This window comes from Heloderma suspectum, chromosome 1, assembly GCF_057233095.1.
Source record: "Heloderma suspectum isolate Gila_16-S chromosome 1, 16-S_ref, whole genome shotgun sequence".
Taxonomy (NCBI): domain Eukaryota; kingdom Metazoa; phylum Chordata; class Lepidosauria; order Squamata; family Helodermatidae; genus Heloderma; species Heloderma suspectum.
The window spans coordinates 312,673,328-312,696,032 of record NC_139458.1 but is presented as its reverse complement, the minus strand read 5'-3'; the positions used below and the strand labels follow the sequence as shown (position 1 = coordinate 312,696,032).

At 44.0% G+C, this 22,705-nt stretch overlaps 1 protein-coding gene across 4 annotated transcripts in view; it reads left to right on the top strand.

Moving 5' to 3' along the window:
* The window catches only part of MMS22L (MMS22 like, DNA repair protein), a 126,151-nt gene that overhangs the window by 8,268 nt on the left and 95,178 nt on the right, over positions 1-22,705 (top strand). For all 4 annotated transcript variants that reach the window (XR_014786631.1, XM_084827149.1, XM_084827151.1 and 1 more), the window contains 5 exons: positions 1,562-1,614; positions 2,752-2,839; positions 2,924-3,101; positions 4,225-4,318; positions 14,293-14,423. Coding sequence is in view for 3 of the 4 variants with exons in the window: in XM_084827149.1 (XP_084683275.1) it covers positions 1,562-1,614; positions 2,752-2,839; positions 2,924-3,101; positions 4,225-4,318; positions 14,293-14,423 (544 nt within the window). In the remaining variant the exon portion in view is untranslated. The remainder of the gene's footprint in view (positions 1-1,561; positions 1,615-2,751; positions 2,840-2,923; positions 3,102-4,224; positions 4,319-14,292; positions 14,424-22,705) is intronic.

Sequence of the window (22,705 nt, the reverse complement as noted above, 5' to 3'; positions counted from 1 at the left end):
TTCATTTCATGAATTGTGTTTGCCCAAAAGTGGAATATAATATTTCCTTTTAGTTCTAGTCTTGACCATAGCTATCTATTTAGCAGCTGTATTACTATTAGATGAGGCTACATTTCAGAATACTTTGACATTTGAAAATTGGATCTAGTGCAAAATGGATCTGCCTACTTATTAACTGGCATTTCCTGTAAAAGGCCCTTTACACCTGTTCTCTATGATTAGCTGTGGCTGTCAATTCGTGTGAGTAAAGTTGAAGATTCAGGCTGTGCTGCAGCCTGGTTACAAAAAGTTGCTTAACCTTTTGGTGAATATGCTGTGTCCTTCTGTAGCAAGTTAGTTTAATAGTCCCTGGAGAATCCACCAGTCAATGCTAAATGCTTAATGGCCCTAGTGAAACTTAGGTTGAAGACATGGGGTGGATCCAGACTTTCCTCCATTTGTGGAGGGAACTGGGATCCAGCAAAGGCTTTCTGCTGGAGAGAGAGACCAAAGTGGCCATTTTCCTTGATGCTCTCTTTATCCCCCAATGTCACCTCCCGTGCTGTTCCGGATGGGTCCCCCAACTCTCCAGAACGGTGTGGGAAGTGGCTCTGGGAGGTGCAGCAAAAAAGGAGAATGGGAAAAAATTGCCGTTTCACCCCCTTTTCCAGTACCAGTGGAACTCTGCTGAGCACAAGTCCGGATCCAACCCATATGCACGGCCAATGTGACTTCAGGGTTTACTATGTCTTAAATAGGGCTGATGATTCCAGATCGCCCAAGTGAACTTCATGGCTGAATAGCCATATAGATCTCAAACCTGAATAGCAGTTTTCTGACTATTTATTTAGCTCATAACTGAAGGTAAATATAGCCTTGCCCTGTATTGCTTGTTTTGGCTCCCTGTCTGAGATAGAGTGACATGTTTCTACTATTCCTATAATCTCTTTCAGTTAAACCTGGAATAAGCAATTTAGACTGTAATCCTGTGCATACTTTCCTGGATGTAAGCTCTGTTTTACATAATGAGACTTCTTCTGAGTAGAGAGGTATAAGAATACACTGTTAATGGAGTTTGTCTCCACTCACCATGTTGAATTGTCGGTACCTAAAGGACTGGATTGGGAACCTGGGACCCTCTAGATCAGCCTTCCCCGACTGAATGCCCTCCAGATGTTTTATACTACAGGATTTCTGACTGTTAGCCATACTAGCTGGGCCTGCTAGAAATAGAAGGCACCCAGTTTGGGAAGGCTTCTCTAGATGTTGCTAGACTACATGTCCCATGATCATTGGTAATGCTGGTCTGGGCTTATGGGAGTTGGAGTCAAGCAGCATCTAGAATGCCACAGGTTCCCCATCTGTGCCATAGGTGATGGTGATACTATTAGGTTCAAGGGATCAGGCAAAGCATGGAAACTGGCTTGACTCTTCAGGTCCTTTGTACATGTTCGGTTTCAACTGTTGGCTAATTTTTTCACCCTAGCTGACGCTATTCATTTATTGCTATATAACAATTCAGATTTTGTTGTATGTATAGATTTGTTTCCAAGGAGATCTCCCTTCTTTCTTTCTTTGATAGGCAACAAATATACAAACTGGAAAACCTCATTCAGTCAGGTTTATCTGACTTTGGTAAGTTTTAAAAAATGTTTCAAGTTGTGTGTATGCCTTTTTTTGTTTTAGACAGTAAATATTATGCTTAATTTTTTTTTTAATATTTGGAGCCTGGCTTATTCACATCCATCTGAGGATCACTTACAATAATAACATAACATTGCAAGAATTGTACAGAAACGTGATGGTCTGTGTTATACACATGAAGTTTCTTATATGAGATCCCTATTAAAGATTGCTGTAACTGCACAGTATTTTTTTAAGGTTAGCAATCACACAAAATAGTAGAAAAAATTGACGGCTGGTTTTGGCCTCTCCTCCAAACACTGGTAGTTGATGTTTTCAATGACAACTGAAACATCATTGTGTTTGTCATAGTGGTGACAAATGCTTGGAATTTTGCTTGATGGATAAGTTAAGTACATTGCAAACTGCCTAATAAGTTGCACATTTGAGGGGGGAGCCATAAAACATGAGCTTTATAAAGACATATGCCACATCCCAAAACTCTCTGAGGCTCTTGTGTGTGTATAGGGATTTGTGCAAGTAAGGGGCAGTTCCATTGCTTTGTGCGGAGGAAGGTCCTATGTGCATTTAGAGCTTTCCCCAATGGAAGAGTGATCGGGGAGTCATTACATGTGCATTGAAGCTGCTAGATCAGGGCTAGTGAGTGTGAAGCTTCAGCTGAACCACAGCTTGTTTGTCCAAATTCCAGGTCAGCATTAGCTTTTTGAGGTTCTTCTGTTGCCATTTTTTCTGTGTTAAGTCCCTTTCACTAAGGTACAGCAAAAGCATTATGGACTCCAATTTATGGTGCCACTTTAAATTACTCCACATTGTGAGCTGTTAATATGTAGCAACCCACTGAGGGGACTGGATGTCCTTTTTCCATGTCATGCCAGATCACTTGGGTGTTGTTGTTTGTATTAGTTGGCACTTTGTCCATAACTCTACCTTTCTTGCATTTCCTCTGGAAACTGAAGTGGATTCAGTGCCCAGATGAGCTAATTGGAGTGGGGCCCATTAATTATAATTATTTTTTCTTCTTAGAATACTTAAGTATAAGAATTTCCCCTTCAAGCTGGGGAGGCGGAGGCTGTGACAGTACAGCACACAAGGGAGGGATCATACCCTTAGTTTCTGCCTTACTTTCAGGTCAGGCTGCAAAACTTCACTGGGAGGCCCATAATGTCAGACAGCAGTGTACTGAATTCCTGCAGTATGTGAAAGTTTTCATCTTCAGGTGAGATGTCAAGACACTATTCCTGTTTAATTTACTCAACATATTTAGTGTTGTATGATATTACATATTAACATATATATTCAGGTATCTGGAACCACACGAAACAGAGGATGATGAGTTGTTCCATCCATATGAGAAACAAGAAGCGCAACTCCCTTCTTTGCTTGTTGAAGAACTCCATTCTTTGACATTGCATATTGGACACCTGTATGAACTCCCTAGTTGCTTTCTAGGAGGATTTACGGTTCTGCCTCAAGCGAAGGTTTGACTGTTTCTGTTTTGACATATATAATCAGTATAGTCGGGATAGAGATGCCCAGTAAAAGCCAGCCTCCCCCAACCTGGTGCCCTCCAGATGTTGTGGACTTCAACTCCCATCAACCCAGCCAGCATGACCAGTGGTCAGGAATCCTGGGAATTGTAGTCCAAAACATCTGGAGGGCACCAGGTTAGGGAAGGCTGATATAAGCAGTAGCTTTACAGCCCAGTCATTTCAGTAAGTCAGATCACTAAGGAAGGGACATTGTGGGTGTCCCACTAGTGCAGTGCCATGCCTTCTGGCCTCCTACTAGCACCAGTAACAGGCCCTTGCCTAAGAGGTGATGTAACTCAGCCTCAACCTCTTACGTGCTGTTTCCAGTTTGGAGCCATAGTTCCAATAGAGTGTAGTGGTGCCACGTAGTGGCAGTTGCATAGCACCTGTAGGCATGGGGATTGACTATCTTTCTTGTGGCGGTCAGTGTTTCTGTGTGGCAGGTAAGACCGAGTGCCTTATTTGCCAACCACAAGATGCTACAACTGTATAAGTGCCAACCATTTTGTGCCTCAATAGCTAATGTGACATCAAAGGGTTGCACTGCCCAACATTGTTCTCAGTGACAACTAGTAGGGTTTTTTGCATATCTGAAGTTGCCCACATAGTAGCCATGGATGGGAGAAGTGGTGGAGTATACTAGATTTTAATCTGTAGAATTATATGCTGTGGTAAACATGATATATATCCCTGGAAAATAGAAGGAGGTTATGGGGGGAAATATGAATGAACTTGATAATTTATAATCTTTTGAACACTAGATGTTTATTTGAGGATGATATCATCTTTGCTAACGTATCCTTGTTTTTTTGTGACTGAGCAAGGGTCTGTTCCCTCTCTACTGGATCTTGATACCAAAGTGCATCAAAATAAGAGAGTGATAATATTTCAATAATTGTCCCCACTCCATTATAAGAATACTACCCAGTTTCCAGCAAACTGGAAACAGTTTACAGTTCATATGTCCCAGTCATTCCTTTTCAACAGTTGAAGGAATAGTCTTGTATGAACATAATTGTATTTTATATGATTTACAATATTGTTCTTAGGTATTTTTTTCTTATAATTATAGTTATTTCCCCCATCATGGCATTTGCTTCATCTTCACCTAGACATCCGCTGGTCAGTGCTGGGGATACTTCATCTTCTTGGTGAAAAGATGCCAAGTAGGTCCACATGTTGTGCAGTATTTGTGTGTTGGTTCTTTAGTTCAAAGTGCATGTGCAAATTATTACTAAAACAATCACCTGGAGGGAAAATCAGCTTCTGTACTTTGCAAAAACAGTACTTTGCTTGCTTCTTGTCAATTCAATGTAGCTGTTATTTTGTTCTTGATAATGTTCTATGAGACATACATAGGCTTATTTTTAGTGGGTCTTGATTCTTACCCCAATGTTAACGTGCTCAAAGATTTTGATGTGCATTTCTTTGGGTTTTAAGCTTGCCTTTTTCTCTGAAGCCCTCATGGTAAAAAATAAAAACATTTAAAGCTTACTGTGGGTGGAATCCAACGGGGTGCTTACGCCCCCCGCCGATTCTCTTGCGCTGTGCAGATTCTCTTGCGCAAGTAGTGGGTCTTGCCGATTCCATTGCATGAGCAGGATCCACTTCTTACATAACAGGGATGTAGCGCGTCCCAGAGGAAGCCCCAAAATGCACGAAAACATTTGTTTCTTGATTCAGACAGGCCAGGGGAGCTCCCTTTCAAGCTCCGCCAACCTGCCCCATTCCAGAAATGAGCATTTTCACTTATTTACAGTTGCCCTGGAAGCACTAAATCTTTGTTCTGCAAGTGGTGAGTGTCACTTATGGATATGAATTGGCAGAGTGCAAGAGAATCAGCAGAAGCGTTAGTGTCCCATTGGATTCTGCCCTGTGTCTATTTTAGATAGTTTTATGGCTATTTTTGTGTGAGGGTAGGCATGGGGACAAACACAGGGAAAAATGAAACAATGTGTGGAAAATACTCATAAAAGGGCAGCATTATGTTTAAAACACACACAGTAGGTTGGATCCATACTAAGTTAGCACTGCTTGACTCCCATTGCAATTTAAATTTAAACCAGTATTTTAAAAGACAAATATACATAAGGCCCTTCCAGACATAATATAAGCATCAGGCCCTTGTCCCTCCATTCCTCCCCCACACACTGGCTTTGGCACTTCAGTCCTGGTCTATTTAAACCAAAGTTCCCTGTTTGGTTTGAAATAGGGAGCTCTGGTTTAATGTTGGTTCACCAATCATGATCGTAAACCAGGAAGAAAACATGGTTTAAGATCCTAGTTAATAAACTGACATTCAACCGGAGTTCCCCATTTCAGAAATAATGGGGAACTCTAAACCAGACCTGGACTGAAACACCAAATTCAGCATGTAAAGGGAGGAGACAAAGGAGGACCCAGTGTTTGTTTCTAGCTTGCTAAGCCATAGTTAACAAGCTTAGATAGTTATGTCCAAACTGGCACATCAAGGCTTTTGGACTATTTGATAGCAGCTAAATTGCAAACAACTAGACTGTATTTGAAGACGTGGAATTCCAAGCAATTCACCAAGGAAATAAAAGATGAACTGAAATACAGAAAGAGATTATATTTCCTAGTGCTCATTGGTTATATATGGAGAAGGGTACATGCGGTTTTTTGTGGGAGCAAAATAAATTCTAGAAGGCAGGTTTGTCATGCCCATTTCACACTTGTCCTTACTTTGTTTGTCTAAGCCTCCAAAAGAGTCTGTCTATAACATGTTTCTCATTCCTATTTGGGCAGCTTGTTGGAATAGATGATCTTCTACTTCTTCCAATTGTTCTACGATCCTTCCAGTCTTAGAACTCTATATGCCTGGAATACACTTTGGAATTTTAATCAGTAAATAACAGGATCAATTAATCTATACCTGTGTAGCACATTAAAAAAATCAACGTATCAATTTATCTATCTCTTTTCACAGTAAATCTCCAGTTCTAAAACAATTAAAAGTTCAGTACATCTATCCATAATGTATTTTAAACCAATTAACATGTGCTGTTTGTCCTATCGATTTCAATGGAATTGCCAACCTGTTTTCTTATGTAAGCATTTTTATCTCATCATCCAGATAGAAGGTCCATGCACTAGTTACATATTGGTTAGTCTTCCAACAGAAACAGAAATCTTAATTATTAATAAAAGTCATCATTGTATATACACTCCTACCATCAACATTCACTCTTAAAAGGATAACTGTTAGCTCATGTACGCGCACACTAACATGGACTGCCATGTGGTCATGCTGGTAAATTTTAAAAATAATTTATGCCTAATCTCTTGACTAAAAACATTTGTTTGCTGGATTCTCAAAAAAAAAAAAAAAGTGAACAGAGTTCCTCCTTGTTTTTAAATTCTAAATACACTGGAGTATCAAAATCCTGATTGGATGCCTATGACTGCCAAAACATCTGGTGACTATGGCCAATGAAAGATAAAGATATGTACTCAGATTTTTTTAAAAAAAAAATTCATCTGCTAACAGGCATCACTTTAAAGTGACCATTGTCCACAGGCACCAGTGAACATGTATCGCGAGATCTGTAAATCTTAGCTGCTGAATGAACAGAAGAGTGTCATTTCCCTTCATTCCCTCTATAGCTGTCAGGGTTGGATCGGAGCCCAGAGAGCCCCAAAGCAGTTCTTATTCTGAGGAAGAGATAGAAACTGTGGGAGAGGAACCTGCACACTGTTCAGAGGCACCGCTGGAGAGAAAGCCCCTCCCTGCTCAAATTCCTGAGAGTAGGAGCGACCCTGGCAGGCAGGGGGAGGGACAACTGTAGCTTCGGGACACTAGGCACCGGCACAGGGACAAGCGGGAGATGGAGGGCACCGAGAGGAGGCTCTCAGCCCGCTTGGCATGACATCAGCAGCTGCGCCCCGATGCCCCACGGGAAAGGGTGGACTTTCGCCTCCTAGCCCTTAAGTTCAGAGACTTCCTGCCTTTACCCTCCAAACGGAGATCAACTGATTCACTAAGGCTAGAAACCCCTAGTAGGCAGCTCTCTTAAGTTTCCCTCATTAGGCTCATACAATTAGTGTTGACTCTGGCTACTTGAGGGTTTCAGAAGGCAGCAAGGGCGCTCCTGACAGTAGCTTCCCAGTATCCCTATAATACTATGGAGCATTTGGTCACAAGCATCACATGCAACTCAGTTAATGCAGGCACCTTCTCAGGCTCAATCTTACCAACAAGGCCAAAGCCAAAGATTATGGGCCAGGTTCTGGGCTGATGCTGAACTGGGCGTATTCATTGGCTTCCAGCTCAGTTCAGAGGCACAGGATGCCCTACAGAACACCAAACACAGCACTCTGTTCCCATGGTTTTCTAAGGAGATGACACTGTGAGGCTTTGCACGTAGCAAGGAAAAGCTCCACGGGCTGAAGAAGTTTAAGGAAATAATGACCCACAACAAGCACTCAGGGGCTGAGCCATGCACCAGGCCACTTCATGACAAGTTGGTGACAATTCTGCTGGACAGGAGGGATGTTACACCTGGTTATACCTCTGGCATCCTCTTGTTGCATCCATAGAGTTGGACATCGCCCCCTGAAGAGGCCTTTTGTCCTCCAGGGATTCCTCCTCACCAACATCAGGGCCGTCAAGGAAAGTGTGTGCTTCATGGAGAGAGGTTCCACGGGGTGGGATGCATCTGTAGAGTGTACACCTAAGCAACGTCGTGTCCCATCAGCAAAAGTCTCATGAGCTCTGGATGGTACACCCCATGAAAAAATGCTTCATGTGGAACCTGTCACAGAATGGCCTCCAACAACTTCCGTTGGAAGTGTGCCGGCAGCTCTGGGAGCCCATTGCTGTTCTTAAAAGCTACCACTTCTGCTTCAGGAATCACTTACTCCTCAAGTGTAAGCAGCCCAAGTGGGTTTTAAACAATGCAGAGAAACCCAGCGCTTACTACTCACAGGGCATCAAATGCTCTCTCCCAAGCACAGGATGTGGACCACACCGTTCATGAAGCAGTCTGGGCCTCCTTTCCAGTGCTGTCTGAGATTAACCTCCCTGGCGATGTTGCTATGGATGTTCGACATGCCAGATTCTGTTGTTCTCCCAAGGGTCCCTGCGCAGCAACTGTTCCAGGAAGAGGAGCAGCAGTTCATCAGCCATGCAATAGTGGATCTTGAGAAGCTTGTGATTCGTGCTGTTGGCCATACAGGTGGACCCGAGGAGTGGAAAGCACAGTTCTCACGCTGGAAAGCACAGGTCTCCCAGAGTTGGCTGGTGTGTGTGTGTGTGTGGCAAAATGCCACTACTGGAACTGGACTTGATTGGTCTGTTTGCCAAACAGAATGACCCTACCTGTCTCCCCCGCCACCCCATGGCAGGAGAGCGGGAATTTGCATCAGATGAAGGGGAGCCAGTTGAAGAGCAGCAGCACCTATGAGCGGAGGAATGGAGAACTGCCCCGCAGGAAGCCACTGAACCGCAGGAAGCACAGGAGGAGGGCGCTGGAGGAGATGTGGCACTGACTAATGCACTGAGCGTGGCATGCTTGAGGGACAAATGCAAAACCAGTTGTGTGCAGCTTGCAAGAGACCTGGTTCATGCAACGGAAGCATCAGGCAAACTTTTTATGGATGTTGGAGAGGAGAGGTGTAGGGTGAACGATCATCTCCTGTCCGCGTGGGCCACACGTCACATGGCTCAGAGCATACACACTTCTGGAGAATCTGTAGCAACCGCTCTGTGTGAAAGCATGCGTGCCTCAGATGGTACTTTCAAGCAGCAGTGGCGGACTGAACTGCAGTGATGGAAAGACAGAAACATGTTCTGCAAATGTTAGCAGTAGCCTTGATATTTATTTAATTTATCTATTTATTAAATTTATTAATCGCCCATCTGGCTGGTCACCCAGCTGATAGCAGCTGTTCCAGGATAGCAGGCTCAAGCCCCTTACCATCACTTCCCATATGGTCCTCCACAGCAGCTTCTTCCTCCTCCTGTTCACTGTCAGTTTCAGCAGCGTACTTGGGTGTCTGCAAACAACATACAACCTCGCAACCCACAGCTGCTTCATCCATCGCATCAGCCTAAGGCCCCTGGTGTACCAGCGCTGAGAATGCAGCACAAGTACCATGAAATTGCAGTATGACAACAAGCAGGCCAGGGTATACGCAGGCCCACATTTGGATGGAAAAAGACGTCCCCCAAGAGGCAGCAGATGGCTCCAAGTAATCCTCCTTTGTCCCTTGTAATGATAGCCCGAAACCTGTCCTTTGTTCCCTTTGTACTGCTGTCTTTTCCCCTGTCCTCCTACACAGCAGTGGTAGAGTGCACAGAGTTGAGTGGAAGAATCTGGGCTGGTCTCAAGGCCAGTTCTAGCCTGCAGTATTCAATGAAGTTACCAATACAGTCCAGCTAGTATGGGGGAAATGAAGGGGGAAGATCATTTATATTTCACTTCCATAGTGGCTGCATAAGCCATGCGGCTAGAAAGTGCATATTTAAAGAGGATAATTGCCTCACTGTGTAGAAAAGTCCAGTGTATGAGGCGGAAAGGTGTCCCAAGAACCTACTTGGGCATGGTAGTGGTGGGTGGGGAAGTTATGTTACTGTAAAAATAACAGCGTTCTTTCCATTCTGCCCCCTTGCCTTTCCACCCCATGTCATCTACCCTCCTTAGTGTGCCTCTTCGAGAGATGGTACATGCTACTTTGCATATACCTATATCAAAATAAACGAGTTGGGAGTGGTGGCTATTCCAGAGTCAGCTGGAGGGTGACTGCAAACATTTCAGTTTTAATGCTTACCGTTAATGCCTACCAAGGCGGGGCATTGAAATACTGGGAAGTAACAGAGTGGCGGATGCTTTGATGTGCTGGAGCAGGGTGGACAGAAAAGGGGAGGAGGATGTGCGGGTGAATGAAAGGCTAGTGCACCACTGCTAGCAGGAAGGTAGAGCAGCAGGGTGGAAATGGGGAAGGGTGGAGGGTACTGTTCCGGGAGAGGGATGGCACAGTGCGGCTCCTTCCAGCACTGACTGAGGGCGGCAAGGATGTTTTACTGCTCACACAATGCTCCAATTTGAAGTAGGCATCCTAGGGGGGAGGGGGAATGTTGTTCTGCTAAAACAAGGCTTCAAGGGAAGGGTTTCATTGGAACAGTATGAGCATTTCCAGGAGCAGCCGAAGAGTAATGCATGCCCACGCATGAGTGACCAATGGCGAATAGGCTGCTGACGTAGTGAGGCCTTGCTAGCAATTGCTCACCCATGCTGCAAAGGCTCCAGGGATATTATTATTATTATTATTTATGTGCTGGGAGCGGGCAAGGAAGGTGGAGGGAATCAACCCACAACCTACGAAAACAAGCCACACTGTGCTTGATCATGGGGCAGCAGTACCGTGGCTTAGGTATGGGTAAGAACAACCCACCACGGCTTAATTAGACCATAGGCTGTCATGTCGTGTGAATTGGCCCACCGTTATGTCCAATTTATGCTGCTGCAAAGCTCTTAGATCCAAAATTCAAAGTTAGTAATGACAGCATTGCTACTGCATTTGAATGGACTGTTGAACAAATACCACTCTTAGGCATCAGACTTGATGTTGGAAAAGTATGTCCAAGTGTGCAGCATGCAGTCCATCTTCAGGTATTTGGTCTGTGCTTGAGATTCTGCCAAGCGTATTGCTCATGCAGCATTGCACCAAGGCCTTTGTACTACACAGCCACTTGCTTCTTGCTCACCTTAGATTCCTCTATCTCTGCTGTCTCCAGTGTGGTGCCCATAGGCACCAGTATGCTCATGGACACCTCTCGGCACCTGCCAGGCTCCAGGCTCCTTCTGATTTTTATTTTGTTAAGATTTTTTAATTAACTTTCTTAGCTGGGAGGCTGGCATGCTGTAAAGCGAAGAGTTGCCTTCCGGCGCCATCTTTCTTTGGATTCAAAAGAGTGGGTCTGTATTTTGGAGGTCAAAGCCTAACTCTTCCTTGTATTTGGTTCTTGGACAAGTGACTTTCCTTTTAGTTTCACCAGTTTTCCTTCTGGGACGTGAGTGTTTTGTCACTAGCCATGGCAGCCATTTTCTGAATGGGCAAGCCCCCCTCCCCAATGGCAGCCGTTTTACGAGAATGCCCACAACACTCTCTCAAAATTCCAAATGTGCCCACTGACCCAAAAAGGTTGGGGACCCTTGCACATTCAGTGGAATAAACTGATGAATGTTTGAAAGCACTTACATTCAGTTGAGGGAAAAAGTCAACCTGAAAGAGTGGAGAAGCTTCTGAGAGCATTGTTGCTGGCCAGTGCTTGTGGGCTTCCCTTCCGCTTTGCTGGCTCTTCCCTTCTGTTGCTTCTGCACAATGCGTGGATGCGCTACAGGTCTCTGAGATATTGCTGAGGCCTTTTGGGTGTCTTGTCACTTTGCATGGATGCCCCTGCTAGGTCAGAAATGGCACCCTCATGCTGCTAAGCTAGCAGAGCCCCAGTACAAAATGACAGGATAATCGGGAACCCTGTGTAGCATAACAAGCGTCTGGGATTTTCTCTCGTTGTGTGGCAGGGTGAGTTGGTGGAGAAGGAACCAGCAGGTTGGGAAGTACAAAAGTGGTGCTGGCCAAGCAAAAGGCTGTGTAGCTCTCCATGCCGGCTGATGCCCTTGAGGCACAAAATGAAAAGACACGCTAAAATTCAGGGATGGGGAACCTTTTTTCAGCGGTGGTGAATGCCTTCCTTGAGGAGGGAGTGATAAGACCGCTCTCAAAGAAGCCCTCCTTGGATCCTCAAGTTCTGAACAACTTTCGCCCAATCTCAAATCTGCCATTTTTGGGCAAGGTGATTGAGCGGGTGGTGGCGATGCAGTTGAAGGCACACTTGGAAGAAACTGATTATCTAGACGCATTTCAGTCGGGCTTCAGGCTTGGGCATGGGACAGAAACGGCCTTGGTCGCCTTGGTAGATGACATGAGGAGGGCTCTGGATAGGGGTGAATGCTCCTTCCTTGTTCTCCTCGACCTCTCAGCAGCTTTTGATACCGTTGACCACGGTATCCTCCTGGACCGCCTGGAGGGGTCGGGCATTGGAGACACCGTATTGCGGTGGTTCCAGTCCTTCCTCTCCAGCAGGTACCAGAGGGTAGCACTGGGAGAGGAGGTTTCAGACCCGTGGCCACTCACTTGTGGGGTGCCACAGGGTTCCACCCTCTCCCCGATGCTATTTAACTTCTATGTGAAGCCGCTGGGGGCTATCATCAGGAGGTTTGGGGTGCGGTGTCATCAATATGCGGATGACACGCAGCTCTACCTCTCATTCAAATCTTCACCAAAGTTGGCCATAGAATCCCTGTCCAAATGTCTGGAGACGATGAGTGGCTAGATGGGGAGGAGCAAGCTGAAGGTGAACCCTGACAAGACTGAGGTACTTTTGGTGGGAGACAAGAGGAGGGTGGGGGATGTTGACCTGTGTTGAATGGGGTACAGCCACCCTTGAAAGACCAGGTCCGCAGCCTGGGGGTCATTTTGGACTCCCAGCTGTCCATGGAGGCTCAGGTGTCAGCTGTGAGCCGGACAGCGCTGTATCAACTCCATCTGATACGGCGGCTGCGCCCCTTCCTTCCCGACCATCTGCTCCCATTGGTAGTACATGCCTTGGTGTCCTCTCGTTTAGACTACTGTAATGCGCTCTATGTGGGGTTACCCTTGAAGACGGTTCGGAAGCTGCAGCTGGTACAGAACGCGGTGGCTCGCCTGATTAAAGGCAGCCGCTGGCGAGATCACATCACTCCAGTGCTGAAGGAATTGCACTGGTTACCAGTTGTTTTCCGGGCCAAATTCAAGGTGTTGGTTTTGACCTTTAAAACCCTATATGGTTTCGGCCCAGCCTATCTTAAGGAGCGCATCCAGCAACACCAGACAGGCCGCTTAACAAGATCAGCCTCGGATGGCCTTCTCTCTGTCTCATCAGCCAGGACAGCTAGACTGGTGGGGACGAGGGAGAGGGCCTTTTCTGTGGTGGCCCCCACTCTGTGGAACTCCCTCCCTAGGGAACTCCGCCATGCCCCCTCTTTAATGAGCTTCCATTGTGCATTAAAAACGTGGTTGTTCAGGCAGGCATTTGGGGTGGGTTAGGGTATTTTAGAAAATGTTTTTACTGTAGAATTTTATTGTTTTAAACTGTTTTATTGTATGCTGTACATCACCCAGAGTGGCTGGGTGACCAGCCAGATGGGCAATTAATATATTTAATAATAAATAAATAAATCCCAAGGCCCAACTTCAATTTCGGAGAAGCACTCAGGGGCCACATTCCAGTGGTAGGTGTGGCCAGAAGGGAAAGGTATGTGGCCAGAGGCAAAAGAGGTGGGCCCAACATAGCAAAAATACTGGCATATTTTAGTTTAAAGCTCTTACTAAGCCTTAGGAGTGGCGTTTCAACCTTTTATAATTGGAAAATGTGCAAAAGCTGGAAAACCACTTTATGATCAGCCAGGGAAAGGGGGTGTGGCTACAAAAGAGGTATGGCTGTCCGGGACCCCAGAGGGCTGGATTTGGCTCCGCAGGCCTGAGGTTTCCCATACCAACTATAATTGAAACCTGTAGGTTGTCTTCGCATTTAGTGCTGAGAAGGTTCTTGTCTGGGGAGGTTCCTGCTATCCATTCTAATTTGCACTGAGGGAGAGAAGTGATAATTACATGATGGTGGAATCTGTTGCCCAGGTAGGTTAGCCCAGAGGAAATCTTTCTGTCCTAGACTGGAGAGACTGACCATCCGTTATCTACAGTTTGTTTCTACATTCTGCATGTGAAGAAGCTACAGTGCAATGACTAAGGCTCAGTTTTTAAAGGTTATCTGAACAGCATGGTTGCTGCTAGCCCTGGGTTGCTTGCTGAAGGAAAATGGGAACAAACAGAAATTTAAATCAGGCCACAGGATTGTGGCACTGAGCTGATCTTACATACTAAACTTTTCTCCTGCTGCTGTAAAAATATAGTGTCATCAACTGGGAATAAATTTCGGGTAAATAAAATTTTCCCTGTTTTTCTTATGTTAAATCAAAAATGGATGACTTAGCCTTTTTTTCCCCCCCTTGGCACGAATAGAATGCATTCATAAAGTCAATATCAAAGGGTAAAACGCTCTCATTTTATTTATATTTTCTAGGGCAAACTGTGTATGCTCACAAGTTCACAAATTTAACAGGTGAAAATTTAACCAGTATCAGTTTGTTTGAAGAACATTGTGGAAACCTCTTATGTGATCTGATAAGTTTGTCATCCAACAGATATACAAAGGTATGATGATGATCTTATTTGTTGTTATAGTAATGTTATAGTAATATTTTGTAATTTTATAACAGGATATGGCAGTGTAGCATAGATGGCTCTTTAAAGATATAATGAAATGTGTTTCCTAGCTGAATCTGTCTTTCTGTTGAATCCTTATATTTTTCTTGTTCTTCGGCTGTACCTTTTAAAATACTTTTGGATAAGAACTCGGTTGTCTATTTCTGTTCACTTCTGCCTGCCAGTTGAATGAGAAAATTGTTTTGAGGTATATTTTTGCCCAGAGTTTAAATGTGTACCATGTTCTAGGCTGTGACTAGCAAAACTGCAATAAATTATGCAAAATAAAAATGGCAAAATTGAAGAAACTATTCAAATTTGCATAATTTATGTAGATCATAGAATTTACCTCTTCTTGGCCCCTAACGTGGACCGTGCTGGAACATTTTTTAAGCATAGTATATTTATTTTATATCACCCTTCAACAATTTTTTTCTCCTAGCTATATTTATATCTTGTGCCAAGTTTTAAACTGAGCATGGCACAGTCTAAATCCTTAATTATGTGTATAATCTTAGGCTTGGATCCAGAGATCTCATGCCACTGGAAGGGCACTTCTGCTTGCATGAGGCAGCCCTGCTGATTTCTCCTGATTTCCCTGTCCCACTGAGGGTCCCTCATGCTCTGTCGCACACTGTTTCAGAGGGTCCCTCGACCCTTGGGAGTGACTTGGAAAGGGGGTACAGGGGACTGTTGGATGAGGAGGAGCCACGAAAGTCCCGTTGTACAAGTGGAGTTCCACTCATTTATCTCTGGATCTGATCTATTTTATATTTATCTATTTTTTATATATATATATATATATATATACACACACACACACACACACTCTCTCTCTCTCTCTCCCCCCCCCGCCCCCCCCAAACAACCCAAAGTTCCTGGTTCACACACAGTGCTAAGCAACCCAGAGATGAAGTTCGTCTCCTCCTGCTTTGTGTGGAACATATTTCTTATGCGATATATTTTCTTTACCAACCTGCTTGCTACCTTTACAAGATACAACTGCAAAAAGCTTAATAACTCAGTTAATGAGAATGTTAAAATGAAAAAAATAGCATTGCATTGTGTAAAGGGCAAATCTAGTGTCACATGTAACAGCAAGTGCTACACGCCTAAACATAATGCAAAATGGAGAGGAACTTTATTTTTTAAATCTTAAAAATAAATGGGAGTGGTACCAGGTACTGTATGTGGCTACAATACCACCTGCTGGTGGATCAAGGTAAAACCCATTAGATTAAAGATGGCAGACTAACAACTCGTGAAATAGTACATTGTTTCAGAACAGAAGTAGTGATTTTGTTCTATCATGTGCTGCATCAGGGTCATGCATTAGAAGTTGTATTAGAAATATGAGAGCTTTGGGTAATTTGGATACCTTTTTTTATTTATCTAGAATTAACATGCTTTTCTCTGAAATTGCATGAATGTGATGTATACAAAGCCAGTGTGCTACAGAAATGTTTCCCTAAGGTGCCATTTGTGCAGTGTCTGTTGTGAGACTAGAAATGCTAGTTTGTTCTGTGTGTGTTTAAAAAAGAAACAAGGGCACCTTATTGTGTTTCCTCTTCGTCTGAGTCGCCTAAGACGCAAGTTGTGGCTATACAGTGTTCAGTGTAATATACAGTGATCTGTTATATGCTATTAAGGTCTTTGTGATTACTTTATCCCAACCTGAATTTTAGTTAGTGCCTAACCGAGCAGTCCTACGTAACAACTTGGGAATAATCTCCGTTGAATTCAGCAGAACTGAGTAAACATTTATAGGATTGTTCTGTTCACTTATAAAGCGTAGTGTAAACAAAAAACAGTCAGCATCCTGTTTTTTAAAAGGGAGTTTTTGAAAATGATCTATTGGTGTGAGGGAGATTTTGTTACAACTTGCTTAATTACAGAAAGGTGCAATTTTTGTTTATATAACGTGTGCAGTGCTAAGAAGTAATGGTCCCATGTATCATAAGTCTGTTTTGTGTGTCTCTCATAATAACACTTCATTATTTATTTATTTATTACATTTCTATACTGCCCAGTAGCCGAAGCGCTCTGAGCAGTTCACAACAATTAAAACCATAAAGCACAACACGGTAAAATATGATATAAAAGTTTAAAACTACAGTATAAAATAAAAATAATAACCAAATAGAACCTAGCATCAGTGCAAAGATTTAAAATAACAGTACCAGGTTTAATAAAGAAACAAACTAAAATTTATTTTAACACCAGCAAGATGCCCCAAAGTGATGGGAATGTATATGAAAATATGGTTGCCTTTTGCCCACTCTTTATTTCCCTGGGCTCCTGCCTCTTCCAACATTCGTTCCCTTGGTCACTTCCCCATCTGCTGGCTCATCTAGAGACCTCTTCTGTCTCCACCCACCTTCCATTGCTCCCTGCTTCCTCCTCCTTTCCTAGGCCCTCCCAGTTGGACCCTTCTTTTGGTCTATTCTTACCGTATCTTCTTCCTTGCTTTGCTGAAAAAAAGCTTTCATTTTTCTTTCTGAGCATTATAGGCTCTACTGCAGTATGACTTTAAACACCCTTCCTAGTATCAGTACTACTGGGCAAACTGTGTCCTTGCTGTTGCACAAGCGGTAGGTGCATGCATGTTGGGTAAACGACTACAGAACGCTCGATTATTGAACAACTTGCCAATCGCGTTTGGAATTTTTTTCATGCTAATAGGTATGTGATAAGGGAAACAATTTTTGTATTAGCTGGTGCTGTTGGGGGGGCAACTAGCTGTCACCTCAGGTGTGTGGTTTGGAGTCCCCTGCCTCTGCAGTGCAGCCCCCACTGCTTCCATGCCATAGGATTCCCAACAGTTCTGCTGGGAAACAAGGTGTGCACTCCCCACATGCTTCCCCCCGCAGCAGATTCACACTCCCCCCCAGCATGTCAAATGGCAGGGAGCGCACAACTGTTTGGCTACTTCAGGTTGCAGCGCAGCATTTTCTGTTTGTAGTAGTGGCTGCCACAGGAGAAGGCTGCAACCCCCCAAAGGTTCTTGGGGGGGGTGTCCAGTCTGGCCCCCCAACCCTCCACGGTTACCCACCTTCACGGCCACACAGGGGCACTGAAGCTTACATTCCCGAGTCAGGCAGTCTCTAGCACCTTCTCCTATAGTTTCTAGAGGGCATGGGCATTTGGGACATTCCAAAGCAGATTTTAGCTTCTGCTTTGGTAAACCAACATTAAAACTGCAATCCTACAATTACTTACCTGGGAGTAAATTCCATTGAACTAAGTAGGACTTACATTTCTGTGCTGGATCTTGGTCCTGTCTCTGAACGGAAGGTCTCCTTCCGGTTATGGATGCCTACTTAGGATTCAAGCTGATGTATTTAATTGTATTAAAATGGAATTTCATTTTAACCAAGTTATTTTTAAAGAGACATTTACTGCAATTGATTTTTTTTAATGAAAGAAATTCTGATTTTTTTAAAAAAAATCTATTTCTGTTATAATACATTATATTGTTTGTGCCCTACTTTTTCTTCCAAAAGGAAGTCCAATGTGTCTGACAACATACTAAAGCATTACAATAATATTCGGAAACAAGCAATATGAAAACATATCTAACAGTAAACTGTTTTAGTAATCTATCAATATGATTTCAATTCAGTACATAAAGAAAAGCAATAATTTCATTAAACTAACTATTTTTTTGTAATTCTATACCACCTTTCTGAGGCCAAACAAGGGAGTTTACAAAAAGGTTTAAAACATAAAACCCACAGTCAAATAAATAAATAACAAAACACTAAAAACCACACTGAAAACCACTAAAGCAATTTAAAAAGCCACATTAAAAAGATCTGTCTTGGCCCCCTTTCTGAATGCAGATTGAGTGGGGACCAGTTACAACTCCACAGGGAGCATGTTCCAGAGTTTGGGAGTAAAACAGGAGAAAGCCCTTTGCTGCGTTCCCGAAAAATGGGCCTCTGCAAGTAAGGGTGTCCTCAAAAGAGCCTCTCTTGCTAATCTTAATAACCCAGGAGGTTCATACCGAGATAGGCAGTCCTTCAGATAGCCAAGCCCTACGCAGTTTAGAACTTTAAAGGTAACCCCAAAAGCTTGAACTGAGAACAGAAAACAATTGACAACCAGTGCAATTTCAGTATTGGAGTGATGTCATCATAATACTGTACACCGGTTAGCAGCCTGGCTGCCGCATTTTACATCAGTTGAAGCTTCTGGATGGTCTTCAAGGGTAGCCTCATGCTGAGTCCATTGCAATAGTCTCACTGTGATGTCACTAAGGCGTGGATAACTGTTGCCAGATCAGACTGACACAGGAATGGTCACAGCAGGCATGCTAGACATAGTTGTGCAAAGGCAGTCCTCACCACCACTACCACCTGAAGATTCAAGGGCAGCGTAGGATCCAGGAGCACTCCCAGGTTACAACCTGATCTTTTAGTGGGAGTATGACCCCATCCAGATCAGGCTGATCCCAATTCCTGGACCCAGTTCTTCTGATCAACAACACTTCTGTCTTTTCTCGATTTAATCTCAGCTTGTTTTGCTCTTATCCATCCCATTATCGAACTTCAGCAATGTTCAGGGGTGTTAACTGCGTCTTCAGAGGTGGGTGACAAAGAGCAGTAGAGCTGAGTGTCATCAGCATGTTGATGTCATCTCACTCCAACACTCTGGCTGATCTCTCCCCACAATTTCATGTCGACAACGTTTTTTTTAATGTTCTTGTTTGTTTGGATGTGTTGAAACTTAAAATAAAACCTTCAAAAAACTGGAAATGATAAAAAAATGTAGATATTAAATAACATAGGGGACAGAACATAAGCCTGTGGGACACCATAGACCAACGACTGTGGTGTTGAGCAGTAGTTCCCCAACATCACCTTCCAGGCACAATGACCTGTCAGGAAGGACTGGAACCACTGCAATTAGGTGGATATTTTGAATATTCAGCATTTGAAAACATGAAGGCTTAGATCTGCTCATGGAAAGTAGTTCCTTCTCCTGCCCTTCTTGCAACTCCGTAAGCCCCATGATAAGCCTCTCCTGTGGTCTGGGGAAGCTCCTGAATGGGATGTGCTGTGGTGCATGTTGCTGAGGGGAGAATCATCCACAAATCGGTGAGCCCTGCTCAATGGGCCTGCGCCCTTCCTTCTGCCCTCCTCAGCCCTCCCCCCATTCAGGAGGGTCCCCCAACTCTCCGGAAAGGGTACTTGAGGGAGGTGGAAAAGTCTCCTTCCACCACCTTCCTTCTGTGAGCTCTTGGAATCCCAGCCTAAATCAGTAAATTCCAGCACTACATATATTTCAATCATCGAGGGGATAATAAAACAACATATGCTTCAGTCAAAAATATGCACTCTTATACCCTTGCTCTCACAGCCAATATGCAAAATATTGGGACACAAAATTAAAGCAAACAAATCCACTTGAGAGTTAGCAGAAGCCAAAAGAGAAAACTATCCCAGGACCTTCTTAAGTAGTTGTTGTTCGTTGTTCAGTCGTTCAGTCGTGTCCGACTCTTCGTGACCCCATGGACCATAGCACGCCAGGCCTTCCTGTCCTGCGCTCTCTCCCGGAGCGTGCTCAAGTTCATATTCATTGCATCCGTGATGCTATCTAGCCATCTCATCCTCTGCCGTCCCCTTCTCCTTTTGCCTTCAGTCTTTCCCAGCATCAGGGTCTTTTCCAGGGAGTTTTCTCTTCGCATTAGGTGGCCAAAATATTGGAGCTTCAGCTTCATTATCTGTCCTTCCAATGAGCAGTCAGGGTTGATTTCCTTTAGGATGGACTGATTTGACCTCCTTGCAGTCCAGGGCACTCGTAAGAGTCTTCTCCAGCACCACAGTTCGAAAGCATCAATTCTTTGGCGCTCAGCCTTCCTTATTGTCCAGCTCTCACAGCCATACATTACTACTGGGAAAACCATAGCTTTGATTAGACGGACCATTGTCGGCAAGGTGATGTCTCTGCTTCTTACTATGCTGCCTAGGTTTGCCATAGCTTTCCTCCCAAGGAGCAAGCGTCTTTTAATTTCATGGCTACAGTCACCGTCTGTGGTGATCTTGGAGCCCAAGAAAGTAAAATCTGTCACTGCTTCCATTTCTTCCCCTTCTATATGCCAGGAAGTGATAGGGCCAGATGACATGATCTTAGTTTTTTTAATGTTGAGTTTCAAACCAGCTTTTGCACTCTCCTCTTTCACCCTCAACAAGAGGCTCTTGAGATCCTCTTCGCTTTCTGCCATTAGGGTGGTATCGTCTGCATATCGGAGGTTGTTGATAATTCTCCCGGCAATCTTAATTCCGACCTGTGATTCATCCAACCCGGCATTTCTCATGATGTACTCTGCATATAAGTTAAATAAGCAGGGTGACAATATGCAGCCTTGTCGTACTCCTTTCCCAATTTTGAACCAATCGGTTGTTCCATGTCTGGTTCTTACTGTTGCTTCTTGACCCTCGTACAGGTTTCTCAGCAGACAGGTAAGGTGGTCTGGTACTCCCATCACTTTAAGAATTTGCCACAGTTTGTTGTGATCCACACAATCAAAGGCTTTAGCGTAGTCAATGAAGCAGAAATAGACGTTTTTCTGGAATTCTCTTGCTTTCTTCATGATGCAGCGAATGTTGGCGATTTGATCTCTAGTTCCTCTGCCTCTTCTAAACCCAGCTTGTACTTCCGGTAGTTCTCGGTTCGCATACTGCTGAAGCCTAGCTTGTAGGATTTTGAGCATCACCTTGCTGGCATGTGAAATGAGCGCAATTGTGCGGTAGTTTGAACACTCTTTGGCGTTGCCCTTCTTTGGAATTGGAATGTAAACTGACCTTTTCCAGTCTTGTGGCCACTGTTGAGTGTTCCAGGTTTGTTGGCATATTGAATGCAGCACTTTAACAGCATCATCTTTTAGGATTTTAAATAGCTCAGCTGGAATACTGTCATCTCCGCTAGCTTTGTTGTTAGTAATGCTTCCTAAGGCCCACTTGACTTCACTCTCGAGGATGTCCGGCTCAAGTTCAGTGACCGCACTATCATGGCTATCAGGGACATTCAGATCTTTCCTGTATAGTTCTTCTGTGTATTCTTGCCACCTCTTCTTAATCTCATCTGCTTCTGTTAGGTCCCTGCCTTCTTTGTCCTTTATCATGCCCGTCTTTGCACAAAACGTTCCCTTGAGATCTCCAATTTTCTTGAAGAGATCTCTAGTCTTTCCCATTCTGTTGTTTTCCTCGATTTCTTTGCATTGTTCATTTAAGAAGGCCTTCTTGTCTCTCCTTGCTGTTCTCTGGAACTCTGCATTCAGTTGGGTATATCTTCCCCTTTCTCCCTTGCTTTTCGCTTCCCTTCTTTCCTCAGCTACTTGTAAAGCCTCATCAGACAGCCACTTGGCTTTCTTGCATTTCTTTTTCTTTGGGATGGATTTCGTTGCTGCCTCCTGAACAATGTTACGGACCTCTGTCCATAGTTCCTCAGGCACTCTGTCTATCAGGTCTAATCCCTGAAATCTATTCCTCACCTCCACTGTATATTCATCAGGGATATGATTTAGGTCATACCTGAATGGTTTAGTGGTTTTCCCGACGTTCTTCAATTTAAGCCAAAATTTTGCAAGAAGCAGCTCATGATCTGAGCCACAGTCAGCTCCAGGTCTTGTTTTTACTGACTGTATGGAGCTTCTCCATCTTTGGCTGCAAAGGACATAATCAATCTGATTTCGATATTGACCTTCTGGTGACGTCCATGTGTAGAGTCGCCTCTTGTGCTGTTGGAAAAGAGTGTTTGCTATGATCAGCGTGTTCTCTTGGCAAAACTCTATTAGCTTTTGTCCTGCTTCATTTTGTACACCAAGGCCATGCCTGCCTGTTATCCCGGTGATTTCTTGACTTCCTACTTTAGCATTCCAATCCCCTATGATGAAGAGGACATCTTTTTTTGGTGTTAGTTCTAGAAGGTGTTGTAGGTCTTCATAGAACCGATCAACCTCAGCTTCTTCGGCCTCAGTGGTTGGGGCATAGACTTGAATTACTGTGATGTTGAATGGTTTGCCTTGGATTCGTACTGAGATCATTCTATCATTTTTAAGATTGCACCCCAGTACTGCTTTTCCCACCCTTTTGTTGACTATGAGCGCTACTCCATTTCTTCTAAGGGATTCTTGCCCACAATAGTAGATATGATGGTCACCTGAATTAAATTCGCCCATGCCTGTCCATTTTAGTTCGCTGATTCCCAAGATTCTTAAGTAGTTACGC